Genomic DNA, 20283 nt, shown 5'->3' on the forward strand with positions numbered 1-20283 from the left:
GTGCCTTTTGTTTTAATATCCTGTTTCTCTGTCTTGTTGGATTTAGTAGGCGTTTTTGATTTTTTGTAAACAAGATTAACGAATAAGTGAGTTTCCTTCTGTAAGTAGCTGTAGAATAATTCAAAGCATTTTATCTAACGTTTTTTGTTCAAATTGATGAGGGAATCTGAGATAATAGGCAGTGTGGTGTTTTTTGGCTCCTCTCCCTCCTAAAATAAGGAGAGGCTTTCAAAGTGTAGATTATACACTGTGTGTCTTGTCCTTTGAAAATAGTTTAAGATGATTTTGGGGCATCTTGATCTACAATTTAGGAATGAGACGTGATTGAAGCATTTGGTGTTGTCAAAACAAATGACTATAAACAGCAGTCTCTTACTAAAGTCTGAATATTTAGCTTCTTTATCCTGTGCATTGGTCTAACCAACAGTTTAATATTAAAGGTGCTATGAATATGCCTTATTGGTATTAGAACATCTGTTGTCTAAAAAATCTTATATGTTGCCATGTTATTAATTAATAGTCAGAAAGCTTGTCAAGAATCAAAGCTTTCTGGTCCAAATCTGCAGAACAAACTTTCAGAGGTGGTTTTGTAGTGGGGCAGGGTCTGTCTTTTTCCATCTGTTTTAGCTAAAGGTGCATTATATGGTAGATCCCCCTCCCCCCAATGTGCTCAATCACAAAAACACAGGAAATCTCCATCCTGTATGCAAATGATTTGATAAATGGTCTTTAAAAACGTATAAATCTGTATTTTTGGCAAGTGTTTTAATAAACATGGCCAAAACTCTTGTGTACTAGAAGAGAGGCTTCGATCAATGACATAAAAACTGAAGAATTTTTTCAGGTGATATACTTTAGTTTCTAGGGTGCTTTTCTCTTGCCTCAGCACGGAAGACTCAATGAAGGCTATAAAGGGCACTATCCTGCGTAGTATGCAGCTCTTCCTGGTCTCTGCCTCTTGAAGAACCAGTCCCTAACTGTCAGTGTTAAATGGAAAAGCTCTACTTTTTAGCTGATAACATATCCTTACCCTAGGCAGAAAGCTAATGTCTTTACAAGCATGCCACCTGATATGTTGTCATTTACTGCTTGTTGGTTTTTTTTATTTAAAACATTTACATGGAATCATATATTTATGTAGCACTTTCATAGTTGTAAGTCTGAGTAACTGGTGCAAAGGAGAGATCTTCCAATTTTTTTGAAATTGGATGAACTAGACTATATTACAAGTGCAACCAAGGGCTGATTCAGAAAGCTGCGAGTTGAGAACCTGGTCCCATGCTCTTTACCTTCACAAGTCATTCATGAGTAATTTTTACTCTTGTGAGTAGTTCAACTGAATAAGGTTTGTAGTGTTTGGTTGCAGAAAAAGCTCCATAGCCAACTTGTGGGCTTTGTGCAAAGGTTACGTGGTTTATGTCATTATTTTATCTTGAGACTTAGGCCACGTCTACACTAGCAAGCTTATAGTGGCACAGCTTTGTCCACACTGGTGCTTCTGTCAGTGTAACTTATGTTGCTTAGGGGGCTGTTTGTGTCACTCAGAGGTGTGAAAAAAGTTATACCAACAAAAGTGGTATTGTAGACATGGTTTTATTTAATGGGCATGGGAAGGGAGGGGTAAACTGCATGTGAACATACCACCTTGCAAGTGGCAAAGACTTCTCCTAATTAATGAGGTTATATGGCAATATCAAAGTTGCAGCTTTAAAATAGCCATCCTGTGCTAAAAGGTAATGTTCTCAGCTTCCCACACAGTGTCTCTGAATTACATCACTTCTCTGTGGGAGGACATCGTGGTTTCCTCAGAGGAGGATCAGCTGTTACTTTTCATAACAGAAAAATATGCTGATTTTTTTAAAAATATTGCAGGGACTATTATGTAACTTTTTTCCCCCTTGAGTATAGTGTTAACATAGTTGATCAGATTCTGATCTCAGTGTAAATGCAGAGTAATGCTGATATGACTGTGAGTGGAATCTGACCCAGTGTGCTTAACCATCCTTTGAAGAAGAAGGTGCAGAAATTTTTTAAACAAGTATGTAATTAACATCTGCTAAAATGTTTGCCTTGTTCATCAGACAAAAATGTTTTGTTCTTTATGCTGTGGTCCCTGAAGTCTCAAAGGGAATGTCTATACTGCAATAAAACAACCTGCAGCCCCAACGGGGAAGGGTCTCAGAGCCCTAATGTCTACACTGGAATTTGTAACCCTACAGCCTGTGCCCGGCGAGTCCAAGTCATCTAACTCAGGTGGTGGGTCTCCTAGTGCAGTGTAGACGTACCCAAAGACACTGATGCATCTTCAGATGCATTTATACAAATGGAACAAATTGTGGGGCTACAGCAGAGATTTGTCAACTCAATGGAAATTAATGTTTAAACTGGAGAAAGTCAGATATTCTGATCAAGACCAAGGCAATAAGTTTACTCTTCTGTGTAAAGTTACTTGTCTTTGTGTTTGCAGGTTTGGAGCCTTTGTTTGTGGTTTGACCATTTGTACCATAGTTTCAAGGCTAACAATCTACTAATAAATCTGTTTTACCGAAGATATTTTAGGTTTGCTACTCTAATAAATGAGATTGTAGTAAAGAGTCTCAGGGCACAGAAACGGACATACCTTGCGAATATCATATGTTATGCTCGTGGCCTGTGTAGAAAAGATTACACGCTGCCGAAGTTTGGCCTTGTGATTTTTTTATTAGGTTACTAATATTAAAATGTTTGAAAATAAAACTGAAATCCCTCCTGTGTGTACAATGGATGATTAAGCCTTTTTAGGGCCTTGAGGGGAAGCACAGACTTTGAGAAAGGGGATTAATTATTTGAAGGAAAAAAACTGTCATTGACCTTAAAAAGGTGTACACCAAACTGCAGAGCTATTTTAAGTATTAAAAAGAAAATCAACATTTCCACAGAGAGAAGAAGGAAATATTCTTCCTTTAGAACAGTAAAATCATGCTACCAATGATGTCACCCCCATCTTTACTCCCTAATTGCCCAGTACAAAGGGGTGTGAGTTAAGGACAGTATCAGCCTCAAGTGTAAAGCAGAATATAACTTTAAAGCCAAATGCAATACAAAACCCACAGAAACTAAAATTCAGCGTGTATATGGAAATGCATTTTTCATTTGGAGGAAAGAGAAAAGCATTGAAAATAAACTGTAGGCCTAATAAATGCATACACCAGAGGATAATATTTGTTATGTACTTTTTGAGCGCCATAATTACTTAAGTAAAGACAGTGGTGATATCAGTTTAAGCTTTCTGGAAAAAGATTTGAGCAGGAAATATATAATGTATTTAAGCTTAATATACGCTATTGCTTTTATACTATCCCGGATGGGCATTGTGCTTCACAGACTTTGTCGCTGCCTCAAAAAACTTTGTAGTCTAGGGGCCTGATTCTTCTGTCACTTACACCAGTGTAGATCAGGAGTTAACACTATTGACTTTCATGATCAGGTTCGTGATATAAAGCAAACTATCATCTTCATGAAGCAAAGCATCAGATGAAAAGATAAGTCTGTCAAAAACTGGATTTCATTTTTTTTAAATGAATGCATGGTATCCTAGATGGCATTGTGCCTTCTACAATAAATATAGTCTGACAATCCCAGTAGCGTGATCTAATCTTTTCATGTGTGTATAATAGGAAGTTATACTACACACACCTCCCTCCTCTCCAACCCACTCATTGGATCCGGCAAATAGACTGATGGGCTTTTCCAGTCAATCAGGAAGGCAGGTAGTCTGTGGGAAATTAAATTTTTCATCTAACTAGACCTGCTTGCCACTTTCTCTGCCTCTCTTCCTCCTAGACTTCACATTAAAAATGTCTTTTTGCTGAAAAAAGGCCAATGGTAGCATAGGAAAAAAACACATTGGAATCTTAATCGAGGTACATGGGCAGGAGAGAAACAGCCAGTTGCTTTTAAATCCAGAAAACAGGGCTGCTGCATCAGTGATTAGGGATGACATGAGAGCAAACACTATATTGGATTCCTTCATAAGAATTACTGGGAAAATGTGGAGTCCTGATCCTACAAATTTTGGGACTTCCCATGAATTTAAAGTTAAGCACGTGTGAAAGTGTTTTGTTTGCAAAATTGGGGCCTAATTGTGGGGTTTTTAGTCATCACTTAACATGGAATTCCCTTTATTATAAGACCCTTTGTATTTTGGGACAGAGTAATTTTGTTTACTAAAACGTAGTATATTAACTTGATATATTTTACATTAGTGAAACTTCATTGGTTTCAGTGTAATTGTCACCATTGTGATAGAATAGAATCAGACTGGTAAGTGTATAATTCACCAGTTAAATTTCAATTTAACTGGGTTTGGTGCTTGTAAATGAACCAGGATACCTAAACTGATTGACTGTCCTGTTGTCCTGCTCTAAATGAATGAGAGGAACGGGATAAGTAAGAGCTGAATGGTTTCCAGATACAGAATTAACATTTTCAAAAAGAAAAGGAGGACTTGTGGCACCTTGGAGACTAACCAATTTATTTGAGCATAAGCTTTCGTAAGCTACAGCTCAATGGCTGTAGCTCACAAAAGCTTGTGCTCAAATAAATTGGTTAGTCTCCAAGGTGCCACAAGTCCTCCTTTTCTTTTTGCGGCTACAGACTAACACGGCTGCTACTCTGACACCTAACATGATACAGAATTTATTGGGCTTGTCAATTGCAAGGTCTGTGGTGCTTTTTCATCTTTAGTGAGTAGGAATAAAGATTTAGAGCTTGTAGGTAGAACACGAAGAGGAAAATACTGCAAAGCTGAGTGACATCAGTTAAAACTTTCTGCTTTTGCTTCTGAATCAGCATATTTTTATTTTTAAAAGAGACCTCTGTCAATGAATATATTGTGTGTGGTGGTTTTTTTAATCGCAGCATTTTAGAAAAGGCTAGTCTGGCATGAACTACAGTTGCTAACAGCCCATAATGCTAGCTCTGTGTTTAGAAAATGATGGTAATTTACTACAAAGAGACTTTTATTCTAGTATTTTTAGCTCACAGCAGAGTATTTAATGAATCTCTACTTAGGCTCATTGAACTCGCCATCTCCCCCCCCCCCCCCCCCGCATGTTAACTGTTAAGATGCTGACAGTTTAATTTGCATTTTGTAAAGCTGAGTTTTGAGTTAGCAGTTCAGTAGACTTCATTAATTAACTCCTGAAGGTGCTGTGCACCAATCAGTTCTCCCTCTGGTGTCAGAATAAACCAAAAAATCCCAGGCAGGGTCTATAGACTTAATAGCAGCCACAGGAAAGACTAATGTATACGTGTTCCCATTTGATCAGAAAATACTGCGATAATCATGTGGCTGAGAACCGGACATGGAAGTACAACTGGTAGGAAAAACCTCAGCACTTGGTTGTGCTTTTTCCCTCTGAATTTTCAAATAAAAGCTTTGTCAAATTTGGCAAACTTCAGCCAGGTCCCCTTCAAAGCATGAAAGCATTTGTTCTATCACTTACATTACAGCCAAATTCTGCTTTCAGTATAAATGTAGTCAGTGAAGTTGTTGCAGGTTTCCATTGGTGTTTGCTTCTTGCATATATATTGCTTGCTCCCACAACATATGGTTTGATACAAGTGTGTTGGTCCTTTATGTGGTTTGAAGTATTCCTAAGTGCCTGTATTGTCTAATTAACAGAAGAGATGTGGAAATAACCTTTCCTCCTATCCCTTAGCCTAAGTATACCCAAAAATCTATGGGGACAAAGTGGGTGAGGTAAGATTTTTATCAGACTAACTTCTGAACACCAACAGAAGTTCTCTCTCTCCAAGAGAAGTTGATCTAATAAAAGCTACCTTGTCTCTAATATCGTGGGACCAATACAGCTACAACAACATTGCATATTAAAATCGGACTCTCTCTCTCTGCCTGTCACAGCAAGAGACAAACGTTTCCATGATTGAGATGAAGATGTAAAGAAGGGGAGGGTAGAGAACTCTTAGGAAAGTTGCTTTGTCTTTTCTAGACTGCATTTAAAAATATTCTGTTTTTGAGTTTGATCCGTTTGACAGCTTTGTGGACATGAGGTCCTCAATCTTTCCACAAAATGCATACACCCTGGACAGCAACAGTGAAAACTACCCAACCCTCCTGGCTCTTCCCTGCTCTGGCGGAACCAGTTCTAAGGGTGAAAGTATCCTCCATTCACCATGACTGTTCAGTAGTTAGGTTTTTCTGCTGAGACTGCCAATAAGGATGCAAATTAGTGTCCATTATGATGGTATCTTTTGTGGTAGTAACAGCTGTCCTTTAGGAGCTGACTGAGATCACCAGCTCATTACATGTAAATCACCAAACAGCCATAGAATAATGGTTTTCAGCCACTGCGAGCCTTGCCAATACTTATGCATGAGTCACTTTGCTTATATGAATAATCACATAGAGTTTAATAGAACTACTCGCATGCATAGGAGTATGCAAGATTTGGCCCCTTTGCTGTATCTGAAGCAATGATCTTGAGGTGAAGACCTGTTCCCAGTACTCTGAGTTGTCAAGTCATCTTCCCTTCTGAACTTCCAAAAATGTAAATGGACAAGGCTTTTGTTTTTGGAGTAAAAATTGTATTTGTTTGAGATCAAAGTTCTGCAATTGAGGAAGGAGCATGGCTGATGAGGAAGATACGAAGAATTTTAAACTCGCTTGATGTCTGTACAATATCTAACACAATGGGGTTGAACCAGCCATTAGGTACTACTGCGTTATAAATTGTTAGCTTTCATGTAAATCCTTCAACTGGTAGATTGGCTGGGCTAGTGGGTTCTGTCCCCTAAGACAGTGGCTCTCAACCTTTTCAGTCTACTGTACCCCCCTTCCTCTTGCCTACCCCCAAATTTCACCTCACTTTAAAACATCTTGCTAACAAAATTGGACATAAAAATACAAGTCTCACAGCACACTATTACTGAAAAATTGCTTGCTTTCTTTTGCCCTATAATTGTAAAATCAATTGGAATATAAATATTGTACTTATATTTCACTGTATAGTGTGTATAGAGCAGTATAAACAAGTCATTGTGTGAAATTTTAGTTTGTACTGACTTTGCTAGTTCTTTCTATGTAAGCTGTTGTAAAACTAGGCAAATATTTAGATCAGTTGTTGTACCCCTTGGAAAACCTCTGCATACTCCCAGTGGTACATGTATCCTGGTTGAGAACCACTGGCCTAAGAGCTGTGTATGGCATGTCTGACAATGCCTCCTTTTCAAAGGAGGAAACAATAGACTTTGAGAAGGGTGTTCAGCTAGGAAAGCTTCATAACATTCTCTCTCTAGTCTGATTAGTTGTTGGGAGTCTGAGAGGCTAGATCACCTCACAAGAACCTTTACAAGCTTAGAAAATAAAAAATTGCTTTCAGTTCCTTATTGAACTGTTCTAGATGGTAAAACTGAAGAAAGTTTCCTTGACATGGAAAAATTACTGACAAGGTTCTAGGGGCAGGAGATCTGATAACTACTGAGTTTTCAGCTGCTTGTGCTGAAGATCTTGACTACCATTGTGCCAAGATAATTGATCTTTTAGATGTGAGATTTCAAGGAGACTGCTGAATTGTATTTCTATAATCTTACATTAACCTTGTTTGACTCTTAAAGACGTTCTTGTCTTATGAAAGATTAAAAAGGCACATTATTACTGATCACAGAAATACAGGGAATTGAGAAAGAAAAGGCTTATTTAAATAAATCCAGTCTATTCTGCTAGATCAGGAGGGTTTCCTACAGTGAATCCTTAAGTACTTTGTCCAGTTCTAAATGATTGATGCAAATAGGCCTCCACCACTTTCCTAGAAGACCCTATAATATAATATTGAGTGTAATTTTCAATTTTGTGAAATTCCAGTAAGACTACTTAGAAATTTCATTGGAAGACTTTTTATTTAAACTTGATTAAGGTTCTTGCAGTTCTTGGTGGGGAGTCCACAAAAGGTCTTGGTAAAGGATTCTTTTTAAAAGTCATAAATGATTTTAAGAAAACATGATTGTCTATAACACTAAAAACAAAGACAAACCTGACAAAGGCTTTGTCTGTACTTTTCAGCCATTGGTGCAAACCCCCAGTGTAGAAATGACTTGCACTAGTGTGAATCGTGCTAGAGGACTGTAAGGGCTTAAACCAGTACGGCTGAAATTCCATTGTAGAGCATGCCCAGGTTTCATTGCAAACAGGGTGGGGAGGGGACATGTTCAGAGCTGACATAAATGGTGTATCATTTCAAAAAATTGGGAGTAATTACATATCAAGGGGATAGTGTCACAAGAAATGCAACTAACAAGGGCAGTGAGAAGGTACATGAGGAGGCTGAAGGCCTCCCCCTTGGATTCCTTAGCATGTGTTACACCCGCTTACACTGACTTACCCATGTGTAACATATGTCAACATGTATTTCACCTCTGAATTTGTCACTGAGGGCCTGAGTTTTGTAGGTACTTGAGTTTGGAGTTGTTGGTGTTTAGTACTTCTGAAAATCAGGCCTTCCATGTGCAATTGACAAAATCTTATATGCTTGAATTTAGCATAAAAAGCTGGAGAATTTTAGTTCAAAAACGTTCATGCAAATTACTGCCTTCCTCTGGCAGTGGAGGAACAGTTGTTCCCATGATCACAATAATTGGTTTTGTAATTCTTGAATTTTCTCCTAGGGGAATAAGATCTTAATGTGGTTGTATCCCCCCAAAATGAGTTTGGTTTGGATTCCTCTTAGCTTAACAAAAATTAATTAGGGTGTGTTTTAGATTTAGGTGTGAACAAAATCTTTTTGTACTGTGGTTTCCAAGTTAAAAGATAACTCTCTTTAGAAGTCTGAAGTGGTGCATCAAAAGAGGCTGTTGTCCTGGCTGAATTGGTGTTTAACATGAAACGTGATCCACTGTTTTGGTCAATGGTAAGAGTCTCTATGGTCTCTGTTCTGTAGTCCTCTTCTCCAGAATGAGGTTGCTTGGCCATCTGTTTATGTAATTCTTTAAAGAGGTTTATTCTCCTCTGAACGTGCATGTGTAATTCCCATTACAGCGAGTGAGAGGCAGAAGGTCAGAACCTGACTTTGGGGCTGGCAGCTGCATTTTTCCAGGGCTCTCCACAGAACAAATTTTTACCTGAAAAATAGCAAGGGGAGAACATTCCAGACCTTTTCACACCAAAATCAAAACTGCTATCTCTCAGATCTTTTCCTATATCCTCTGGTCCTGCCAGCATGAGGCAGCTTTAAGTATACTGCTCAGTACTCTTACAAGTAAGCAAGGCACAGAAAAATCTTACTTACCACACCATTTTATTTACCGGTCTAATAGTATTCCCTAATGGACAGTATTGCAGATTCCATGGTAGTTAAATGATGAGCAGCAAATGTCAAGATTTTAAGGACATCCAATGTACATTTCAGAAGAGGAAAAAGCAAAGTGCTGACTATAAAATATGATGGCTAAGGCAAAAGTGGCAGTATGCAGAGAAGACTGAACTTTGATCTCTTCCGCAGCCTCTGTTCTTCCTATCTACATTTTATAAATGGGTTAGTCATTAAAGAGAGGACTAGAAATATAGGGGTGTCGTTTTTGACATTTAAAGGCGATGAATAGTTGCTTGTAACATGCTTTTGCCCAGACCAACATGGAGGTAAATCCATTTTATATTGAGCAATGCTTCAGTGTACTTGCATGGAGAAACACTAGAGAAAGCAAAGCAGGAAATCCTGTTGCAGTTATGGCTAATAAAGATGGTGACAGGCTGTTGCAGGCCCATGTGCTTCAAGACACCCAATACAGGCCCAAACCTACAGGCTCTCCGTGCCTAGGCTGTATCTTGCTAATGAGCTCCATCACAGGGGAAGATGTGGCCCCAAGAAGTCCTTGGTAGTTTGTCTCCAGCAGAACTGCGCTGCCAGGGTGTAAGGGCAATCCCACTGGGGAGCAGAGCTGGTGTGTAGGCACAAAGAACGAGGAGTACTTTCTTTTTGCTGATCTAGACTAACACGGCTACCACTCTGAAACCTGTGCAGAAACTCCATGGTGTTGGCTCTTGAATTCCTGGACTCAGTTCACCGTGGGCGGTGTGGGGGGCTGGTGATGTGGCCTGTTGATGTGATGTTTATGTAAATATTCTTCAGTGAGTAAGGGGTTCAGGACTGAGCCCTAAACTTGTAGGTTATTTAAAAAAAAACCTTCCCTTTTAATCTTTTGAGATAATAACAATTAAACACTCCCCACGTGCCTGCCTGTACTAACTTTGATCATCAAACCAGCAGGCAGGTTTTCTTTCTGGATTGTGACTTCATTGCATGTGAATTCCTAAGGAGTCATGGCCAATAGTCTCAAACCTAAGTGCCTAAAATGAGCTCCTAAATCCATGCTTAGGCTCCTAAATAAAAGTGCCCTGATTTTCAACAGGTGCTGAGCACCTGTAGCTCCAGTTGAAGCTAATGAGAGCTGCTGGTGGTGCAAATTACTTAAGCACTTACGTTTGAAATGTTTTGCCCTAAATTCTTTGGTCTCCCATAATTGGACGATTGACTCGTTCAGTATGTTACTAGATATGACCTTATGTTACTGGGCTGTGTGCAGGCAAAAATCAAGTAATTGAAAACATTAAGGTAAGGTTTTAAATCCATTATTTGTATATGGACTGAAAATGAACTGACTTTAATTTGACTCCTCACCCCCACCCCCAGAATAAATAAATACTGGATAATCTCTCAATCCCAAATGTGAGAATTACCTGTAACATAATTTATGACACACATCAACAGGTGACTTGTGGGACTAGGTTAATTGGGCTTAATATCAAGAGCATCTAAATATTTGCCAGTAAGCTGTGAAAGGCATTCAAAGCTTTGTTTCGTTAGGGCCCAATCCTGCATTGCTGAGCATCACTTAAGTGCTGAACACCTGACTCCCATTCAGGGTTCATGGTATTTTGCAAGAGAGACTAAACGGCTACTGTGAGCGTTCAAACAAGTCTTTAATTTAGCTGGCTTTGTCACTGCTATGTACGTACGTTCTACTTTGGGACATTTTTTCACCCTGTGTTTCAGATTAAATATTCTGTCACAAGTTTTTTTGCCTTCCTTTGTAGTTTTTCAAGTGAAAGATTTAAGGTCTCACCTGGGTCACCTTAGACAGTGTGGTCTAGTGGTTGGAACATGGGACCGTGAACCAGAACACCTGGGTTCTACACCAAGCCCTGCTGCTGACTTGCTGAATGGCTTTGTGCAAGTCATTTAATCCACTGTGCCAGAGTTTCCCCATCTGTCAAATGCAGATAACGGTTCCCTGTCTCAGGCATGTGAGGATTGATTTAGGCTTTGTAAGGAGCTTTTAAACACGTGAAGTTCTGTGCAAGTACCAAGGCTCCCATGTGCTACAGTAATACAAATAATCAATCATTTATTTTATTGATTGTTTTGTTGGGATGGGAAGATGATAAAGGTTGTTACCTGCACAAACGCCTACATCAAGTGCGTGAGTTGAGTTGAGCGATCGTTGATTAGTGGATTGAGTTTAGAATGTGGAACTCTGGAGTTCAGATCCTTCTTCTGTTACTCAGTCTCTATGGGGCAAGTCACTTAACCTGTCTGTTTCCTTAGAAGTATGAGACCTGTACTACCAGAAATTATTCTCATTAACAGATGTGGGGGAATAATTCAGGGCTTTTTCTGCAAATAACAGGCTGTTCACTGTGTCTGCATTCATATCCCCTGTGTTCTGTCCAGAAGTAGCTCTAGTGAATAAGTTCACTGGAAGGGAAATTTCAAAAAAACAACAAATTTTAAGGTAATTTTAGAGAATCTGTGGTAAAACAGTTGTGAAACTTTAATCACAGGTATTTACACTAAAAGTCAGGTTCTAAGAATTAAACTCATCCTGTCTGGAGACAGAAGCAATACCATGTGACCTCTGTGTCCAGTCAAAACTTACTGTAGTATCAAATACTTGCACTTAACTGCTCACACTCAACAGCGCAAGAATTATTATTCAGCAAATAATTTTGAACACAAATATATTTGATAAAACTTATGTGCTCATGGACAATTAATGATCAGAAAATATATTCTTCATTCTAGTCTTCTTACTAGGCAACCTCCCGTCTTGAGGGTCTACCCTAAAGCATCACCAAGCATATCTAGTGCAGTTCTACATCACTTATGTTAAATAATCAGGAAGGGTAAATGAAAACTCTATTGCAGATTCATTCTGCCATGGCAACATTAGACCCTATCACCACACTTAAATTAGCCTCTTTCTAGGCTATATTTTGGTGATTCCAGGAGTTAGACTGCCTTCAAGTAACTGGAATTGTGTACGCTCTTTTATATACATGGCAGAAGCAGTTATTCAAGACCAACTGAAACATGGGAAAATAGTGTATATGAAATGATTCCACTACTGCAGCAGGTCTGGCAGGCCAAAAGATAGACATGTGGAACAGTATATGGTTATGCTGGATGTGCAGGCTCACTTAAGCCATTGTGTATAGCTGATTTGCAGACAGTAACTAATTTCTTTGGCATCTTGCTAATTTGTTTTACCTTTATTTTACAGGAAATAATGAAAAAAGTCTGCCAAGGCTCTTGATCAGAGAACTGGAATTTGAGAAGAAGTCACTAACTAAGCTCATGTTTTCTCCTGATCAAGAAAATCATCCATCTAAAACACCAGTAAAATATGGTGAACTGATTGTATTAGGGTAAGTGTCTTGTTTAGAAATGAGTGCATAGCAGTGAGGTCAAATGTTAGATTACTGCAGTGCCTCTGCAATGAAAAGTGAGCCAATCACATGAGGCTTTGATAGGGCTTTGAACTGTTGTGTGGAAGACCTGGGTTTGATTTCCAGCTCCATTCTCTTGCTTTCCAGGCCAGGCAAGCTATGTGGTATTAAACACCCAGCATACTAATGACCTCTTCAGAGATCCCAGTCTGTGGCTGGAAAGACAGGATCTTTGATAACATAGAAGGAAATCCTCCTTTTTAAAGTCTTGTCTAGACTAGGATAAACAAGGTTTTATTAAAAGCACGCTAGCTAATGTATTTTAGAATCCTAGTGCAGACTAGGCAAATTGATCAGCCAATGTGTTACAGTACAATGTGATCTGTGGGGGCTGCTCCTGTCTACAGTAGGGTGTTAAAACATGTTAACAAACATACTTTGTAAAAAACATCTTTTCTCCTAGTCGAAGTAAGCCCTAATTAGAGGAAAGGGGTGTTTGTTATTTATCTGAGATCTTCTCTGGAAAAAATAGTCCTTTTGCAGTAAGTGTTACTCATAGGAGTCGTCCTTCTGTTATACAAGCAAATTGACGATAATGCTACTTGTAACAATAAATCTTACACATTTACCAGCTTAGGGCCTGCTCCTGCTCCCTTTGACGTTGGTGTGAGCAGGATTGGGCCCTAAACGTGCACACATGGTTTTCTCCATCTGTTTTTCTGACTGCACCATTTAATTCTGTACACCCAGAGAGATGTCTGTATACCATATTCATCTATTCTCAAGCTTATAGTCCTGTGCAGCTGTCTAGCGGCTTCTTTTTTCATAATACGTTATTTACCACAAAGATTGTTTACAGTGAAACTTGGTTTTTAGATTACAACACAATACTTGTTTAGCAGTTGGTCCAAATTAATTTAAAAACCATTATTTCTTCATATATTTTATCTGCATAATGGCTTTTTTCACAGGTATAATGGCTCTCTGCCAAATGGAGATCGAGGAAGAAGGAAAAGTAGGTTTGCTTTATTTAAAAGACCCAAGGCAAATGGGGTGAAACCCAGCACCGTGCATATTGCCTGCACTCCTCAAGCAGCAAAGGTAAGTTTGACAGTTCGTTAGTTGTAGGCCAGAGTCTGCTCTTTGACACCAGTGTACATCTACTGAGCTCAGTGTAATTACCCAGATGTAAAACTGGTATTGGACGCATCAGGCTCTGTGTGGGAAATGGTTGGGAGGTGTCTGTCCCGTTGGTGCCTTTCACCTACTGAAAAAGAAACCATTTAACACAAATCCAGTGCCCAGTCCTCACCACATAACACAAATAACTACTAAGAGTTAAGCTGGTCATATTGTTTGGTTTTCCTCCAGAACATGCTACCAAGGTGTACTTCAGATTTCCTGTTTTCTCAGTCTGTCTAACTAGAGATAGGTCTGTGCTTCATCTGGAGCTGTGCACTTCGAATACACCTGCTACTCAGTCCACTGGTGATGGTGGTCAGCCACAGATGGGGAAGGGGTGAAAGGAGCTGTTTCACAAAAAGTGTTGCAAGGGGCTTAAAATCAAGTGTAAGATTCTCCCTAGGAGAAAGAGCGGGGAAGGTTTTAAACCTAGGAAGGAGCACTGATGAAGCTTAAAGTGTAAAAGGTGATAACTACTGTGTCTGGGCTCCATGCGCACTTGCAGTGGAACCAATCCTGCCAAATGCAGAATATTTTCAGCGAGCTGCCGAGTGCCCACTGCTCCCACTGAAATCTATGGGAACTGAAGATGCTTAGCAGCCTGGCAGGAGGTATTCAGCACGTTTCAGATTCAGGCCTATGACTAAACACAGTGGAGCCAATGTGGTCCCACTCTCATGTGTAAGGGCTATAGGATCTGACTGTTAGTATCTCTAAATGCTCTGACAATGGGGAGTACCAGTTTATACACCTTTTAGCTCAGGGAATTACATAAAATAGCTGGGTGCTTTTTTAATTTGGGAGAAGTATAGAAGAGGGGTTTGGTTCTGATGCTGTAATCCAGTTGATGTGCTCACAGCTCCTATTGAGTTCACTATTTCTCCAGCCTCACAAGTACTTCATTCACAAGCAGACTATGAAGACCTACTTGTTCAGTTATAGACAACTAGCCATTGTTTTGCAAGTCAAAAATGGCACAAACCTCCAAAACCCTGGCTGACAAACTGAAAGTTTAATGTATTTTGCTAGATATCTTGCATCCTGTGTTGAGTAAATTTCCATTTCCTTTGCTTTGCTAGCAGCACTTACTGCTTTTTGTCCAGGTAGCTTACTAATCACCCCATGATATCACAGTGTATAAAAGGGCTGTTAAAATAAAATCCACGCCTCTCACCCCTCCTTTGCTGTTGCAAAAGGTCAGGATGTGGAGGTTTTACAAATGCAATGCTAGTATTTTTAGCCTTTGCCATGCTTAATCATTCTTCGCATCTTTTGTATCTAGGCCAAAGTGTGTCTAACACTAGCCATGACTAATGTGTCTGTCACATAACACGTGTCTTGTTTCAGTGTGGTGAAGGGACCAGTTGGGTCTGTTTCTGGATCAGTCCTGCGTTATTTTATTTTTTAACTCTGGTGTATGAACAGTGACACATCTTTAGCAAATTTGCACCTGTGAGTTTGTGCAGTCATCAAGCACAACAGAAGGCTGGCTATATTCCTAGACCTGAGCATAGAGTTTGTATCCAGCCCACCAATGAGGGCAGTGCCAAGCTGCAGCAGCCAGGGGAAATTCTGGAGGGGTTGGGACTCAGAAGGCACTGCCCCTTCCAGAGCTCTGTAGATGTGCAGGAGGCGTGTTCGCAGTGTGCCATGCTCTGTTGTGGATTGTTCCTCCAGGGCTGCTAGAAGGGAGCAGACTTGCACTTCCCAGATTGCCGTGATTGTGATTGTGTCTGGAACTTGAACGGGGGAGAGTACATGGTAAAGAGAGTCCTTTGAACCCTCACTCCCCACCTTCCATGCCCCTACACAAGAGCCTGGCATAGTCTGGCCCTTAATGTTTGTTGTAAGCTACATAGCTTACTTACTATCTCTACAAGGTGTTGCAGAATTTCTAATCTGCTGGGGCAGCACCTCCTTATGGGGAGTGGGTAGCATGTACTTTCTTCCACAGTTGGCTAACTCCACTAGATGAGGTGGAGGAGGAGGATCACGGCCCCACCACTTGTAACTGTGTTAACCGGGAGCATGCAAGGACTGCAACTGTCAGCAGCTATTGAGAGGAAGAATTAAACAGAGAAAGCTCCTTCCACACTTATGTCTGTACATATCCCTGTAAGAGGTGGCTTCAGTCTCCCCCAGAGCTCTAGATGTTGGTGTCTTGCATAGCCATGTCTTGCATAGCCATAGAGGAGAGCATTTACCTAATGGCTCATATTGATTACTTCACACTTTTTATCATAGCTTGGATAAATATCACCTCTTTGTTCCAAAGCTGAATAGTATTTGAAATAACTAAGTGGGTTGCAGGTGATAGTAAAACACTGAATTTTCTAGTTTGGGGGCCATATACAACTCTCATGGACTTAGCACAGCTCATGGAATGCACACTGATGCTTACTGTACTCCACTCACATTCTTTCTAGGGTGCCAGGTCTGGGAAATCTGAGTGCTGTGGTTTTTACCAAGATATCCTTGATTGTTTTTTAAAATGCAAAACCTCTAGATTGCTAAAAAATTAAATTAAGACCATTAAATTAAGACTCAGACGGTGTACTGTGTGAGTGTCATGTTTAAAATCAGTATCTGTCTACAGCGAAGCCACAATTTTTGTGCCTTTTTCTTGCGATCTTTTAACTTACAAAATAACACATTGACTTATCAGTCTAACTACTATAAGTCTACTTGGGTTGTTCCTCTTTGTCAATTGACTAGTGTTTGTTTTCATTTGTGATGCTCAGATATTCTTTATTTTTAATATATATTTTAATTTTCTATAGGCAATAAGCAACAAGGACCAACATAGCATATCGTATACCTTGTCTCGGGCCCAGACGGTGGTGGTTGAATATACACATGACAGCAACACTGATATGTTTCAGGTATGTAAAGCATGTGCAGTATATATTTTTCTTACCGTTACAAGAAAATGGCACAAGACGTGCTCTCGCTCAAATTTTTTTCGGTGTTTGAAGGTAAAACGTTTTTGTGACTAATCCACCAGGACAAGGAGCAGGGTTCTACTCTTCATTCTGCCACAGACATCCTTTATGGCTGTGGCCAGTCACTTCACTCATCTGTCTTCTGTAAAATAGAGACTAAGGGATAACTGTCTCACAGGGGGAGCTTGAAGCTAAGATCTTGCTTACAAAGTGCTTTGAGAATCAGTCACTAGTAGGTGCAGTGGAAATGCAAGTGTGACTAGTTGGACCAATAACTATTTTGTGCTATGAAAAAACAGCACAAACTTTTTCAAGAAAGTCTAATAATATTTGAGTGAGTTCTGTACTGTGAAATGTTGGCATGTAGGGCCCACTTTTGATACACCACTGTAAATCCAAAGTCATTCCATTGCCTTCAGTGGAGTCTGCGTATTCAAACAGAATTGGACCCACAGCATACTTTTAATATCTCTTACAGCTTTCCTCAAAAGGAAAGGGTTCTGTTTTTAAAAATGAGGGTTTGTTCCTTCTCTCCAGTGATTGAATTCTGTGTTGAAGTTAAACTAATTTGCCATGACTGAGCTACCAAAACGGGTTTTTTTAACATAAGAACAGTCATACTGGGTCAGACCAAAGGTCCATCCAGCCCAGTATCCTATCTTCCGACAGTGGCCAATGCCAGGTGTGCCAGAGGGAATGAACAGAACAGGCAATCATCTAGTGATCCATCCCCTCTTGTCCATTCCCAACTTCTAGCAAACACAGGTGAGGGACACCATCCTTGCCCATCCTGGCTAATAGCTATTGATGGATCTATCCTCCATGAACTTTATCTAGTTCTTTTTCGAACCCTGTTTTTGTCTTGGCCTTCACAACATCCTCTGGCAAAGAGTTCCACAGGTTGACTGCGTTGTGTGAAAAAGTACTTCCTTTTGTTTGTTTTAAATCTGCTGCCTATTAATTTCATTTGGTGGCCGCTTGTTCTTGTGTTAGGAGGAGGAGTAGTAAATAACATTTCCTTATTTACTTTCTCCACACCAGTCATGATTTCATAGACCTCTATCATATTCCCTTATGTTCTCTTTTCCAAGCTGAAAAGTCCCAATCTTATTAATCTCTCCTCAAATGGCAGCTGTTCCATAACCCTAATAATTTTTGTTGACCTTTTCTGAACCTTTTCCAAGTCCAGTATATCTTTTTTTGAGATGGGGCGATGACATCTGTGTGCAGTATTCAAGATGTGGGCATACCATGGATTTATATAAAGGCAACATGGTATTTTCTGTCTTATCTATCCCTTTCTTAATGATTCCCAACACAGAATCATAGAAATGTAAGGCTGGAAGGGATCTCAAGAGGTCATCTAGTCCATCCCTTTGTGCTGAGGCAGGACCAAGAATACCTGACTGGTGTTTATCTAACCTGTTCTTAAACTTCCAATGACGGGGATTCTACAACCTTCCTACTCTATTCCAGTGTTTAACTATCTTTATAGTTAGGCTAGACATTAGGGAAAAAAACTTCCTAACTTTCCCTTGCTGCTGCAGATTAAGCACATTACTTCTCGTCCTACCTTCAGTGCACATGAAGAACTGATCCCCATCCTCTTTATAACGGCTCTTAATACGTTTGAAGACTATTCTCAGCTCCCTCTCCATTTGTCTTTCCTCAGGCTAAACATGCCTGGTTTTTTAACCTTTCCTCACAGGTCATGTTTTCTAAATCCTTCATAATTTTTGTTGCTCTCCTGTGGACTCTTTCTAGTTAGTTCACATCTTAGTGTGGTTCCCAAAACTGGACATGGTACTCCAGCTGAGGTCTGACCAGTGCTGAGTAGAGAGGAACAATTATCTTCAGTGTCTTAGATATAGCATTCCTGTTAATACCTCCTAGAATATTGGGCTTTTTTGTAACTGCATCATATTGTTGTTTTATATTCCGTTTCTGATCCACTGTAACCCCCAGATTCTTTTCTGCAGTATTACTGCCTACCCAGTTATTCCTCATTTTGTATTTGTGCATTTTGATTATTTTCCTTCCAAACTGTAGTTCGTTGCACTTGTTTGTTGAATTTCATCTTGATGATTTCAGATCAGTTCTCCAAGGGCATTTTGAATTCTAATCCTGGCTTGCAATCCCTTCCAGTGTGGTGCTGTCCACAGATTTTATAAGCATACTCCACTCCATTATCCAAATCATTAGTGAAAATATTGACTAGTGCGGGACCCCACTAGATACATCCTCCCAGTTTGATAGTGAACCACTGATAAATACTGAGTGATTTTTTTTTTTTCTCCTTTCCCCAACTAGGTACCTTATAATAATTCTTCACCTAGACCAGTGCTTCTCAAGCTGTCTGATGTGGGGGACCGGCAATTTTTTTTTCCCAATGTGCACGGACCACCACTTGAGTAGCACTGACCTAGACCACATTTCCTTTGTTTGCTTATGAGATTGTCATTTGGGACTATAAAAAGCCTTACTAAAATCAAGGTACATCATGTCTACACCTCCCCCCTCCACTAGGCCGGTAACCCTATCAGAGAAGGAAATGAGGTCAATTTGGCATGACTTATCACCCTATGATCCTCTGGATGCTTGAAAATTGATTGTTTAGTCATTTGTTTCAGTATCTTTCTGGTATTGAAGTTAGTCTGATTGATTTTTGGTCTGTAATTCCACAGGTCATCTAAAGAGGGGGAACAAATAAGCTATCTTTGTAAAAATGTTCTTCAGGCAGGCTTCTTTAAAATCACCTGTGGCAGTCCATGTGGACTGATGGGTTATCCTGCCTAGAAAGCAGAGTACATGCAATAGAAGAAATATATTGACTACCCCCAAGTGCCTAGTCTTTCTCTCGCTTTTGTAGTAATGTAATCCATTATACCATGAAAATTGGGAGAGAGGGGTCGTCTGTCAGTTCCATAAATGGGTATGGAATAGGAGAGCTCAGGCAGCAAGTTGTCGAATTCAGTAGCACCCCAGTCATTTGGATCTGGCTATCTGAACATCCTGGATGCAATAGGGTAAAAACTTCCCTTTAAACTCTTCAAGCATTGTAACAAACCCAATGACTTGTTTGACAGGATAGTCAGTTTCAAGCAAACCCACCATACTCAGGTGTGTTGAATAGGTCTGCACTGAAGACCTAATTCAGCCAATTGTTTGCAACCAGAAGAGGGGGAACTACCTTGTCAGCAAATGCACTGAAGGTAGATTCCCTCCCCCCCCCCGCCCCAAATGTTGTTCTGTTATGGCAGGGATTTCATTGTAAACGCAAGCTTCTTGTACCTTGTCTCTCCTAACAAGAAGGACCCTGCTTTCCAATGCCCCATCAGAACTGGAGGGCGAACTCACATGTTCCAGGTATTCTTTCTAATCTGTATTTCCAATAGGTCCTAAACCTGGCGTCAAGAATTGGAACATATGGTGGGTTCA

The 20283-nt window shown here is 39.9% G+C and overlaps 1 protein-coding gene across 5 annotated transcripts in view; it reads left to right on the top strand.

Annotated features, from left to right (window-relative positions):
* The window catches only part of PELI1 (pellino E3 ubiquitin protein ligase 1), a 163138-nt gene that overhangs the window by 135119 nt on the left and 7736 nt on the right, over positions 1–20283 (top strand). For all 5 annotated transcript variants that reach the window (XM_075127216.1, XM_048842686.2, XM_048842688.2 and 2 more), the window contains exons 2-4: positions 12556–12700; positions 13693–13822; positions 16684–16785. In XM_075127216.1, the coding sequence (XP_074983317.1) occupies positions 12630–12700; positions 13693–13822; positions 16684–16785 (303 nt within the window). In that variant the 5' untranslated portion in view covers positions 12556–12629. The remainder of the gene's footprint in view (positions 1–12555; positions 12701–13692; positions 13823–16683; positions 16786–20283) is intronic.

The sequence above is a fragment of the Caretta caretta genome, chromosome 3 (genome assembly GCF_965140235.1).
Source record: "Caretta caretta isolate rCarCar2 chromosome 3, rCarCar1.hap1, whole genome shotgun sequence".
In the NCBI taxonomy this organism is placed as follows: Eukaryota; Metazoa; Chordata; order Testudines; family Cheloniidae; genus Caretta; species Caretta caretta.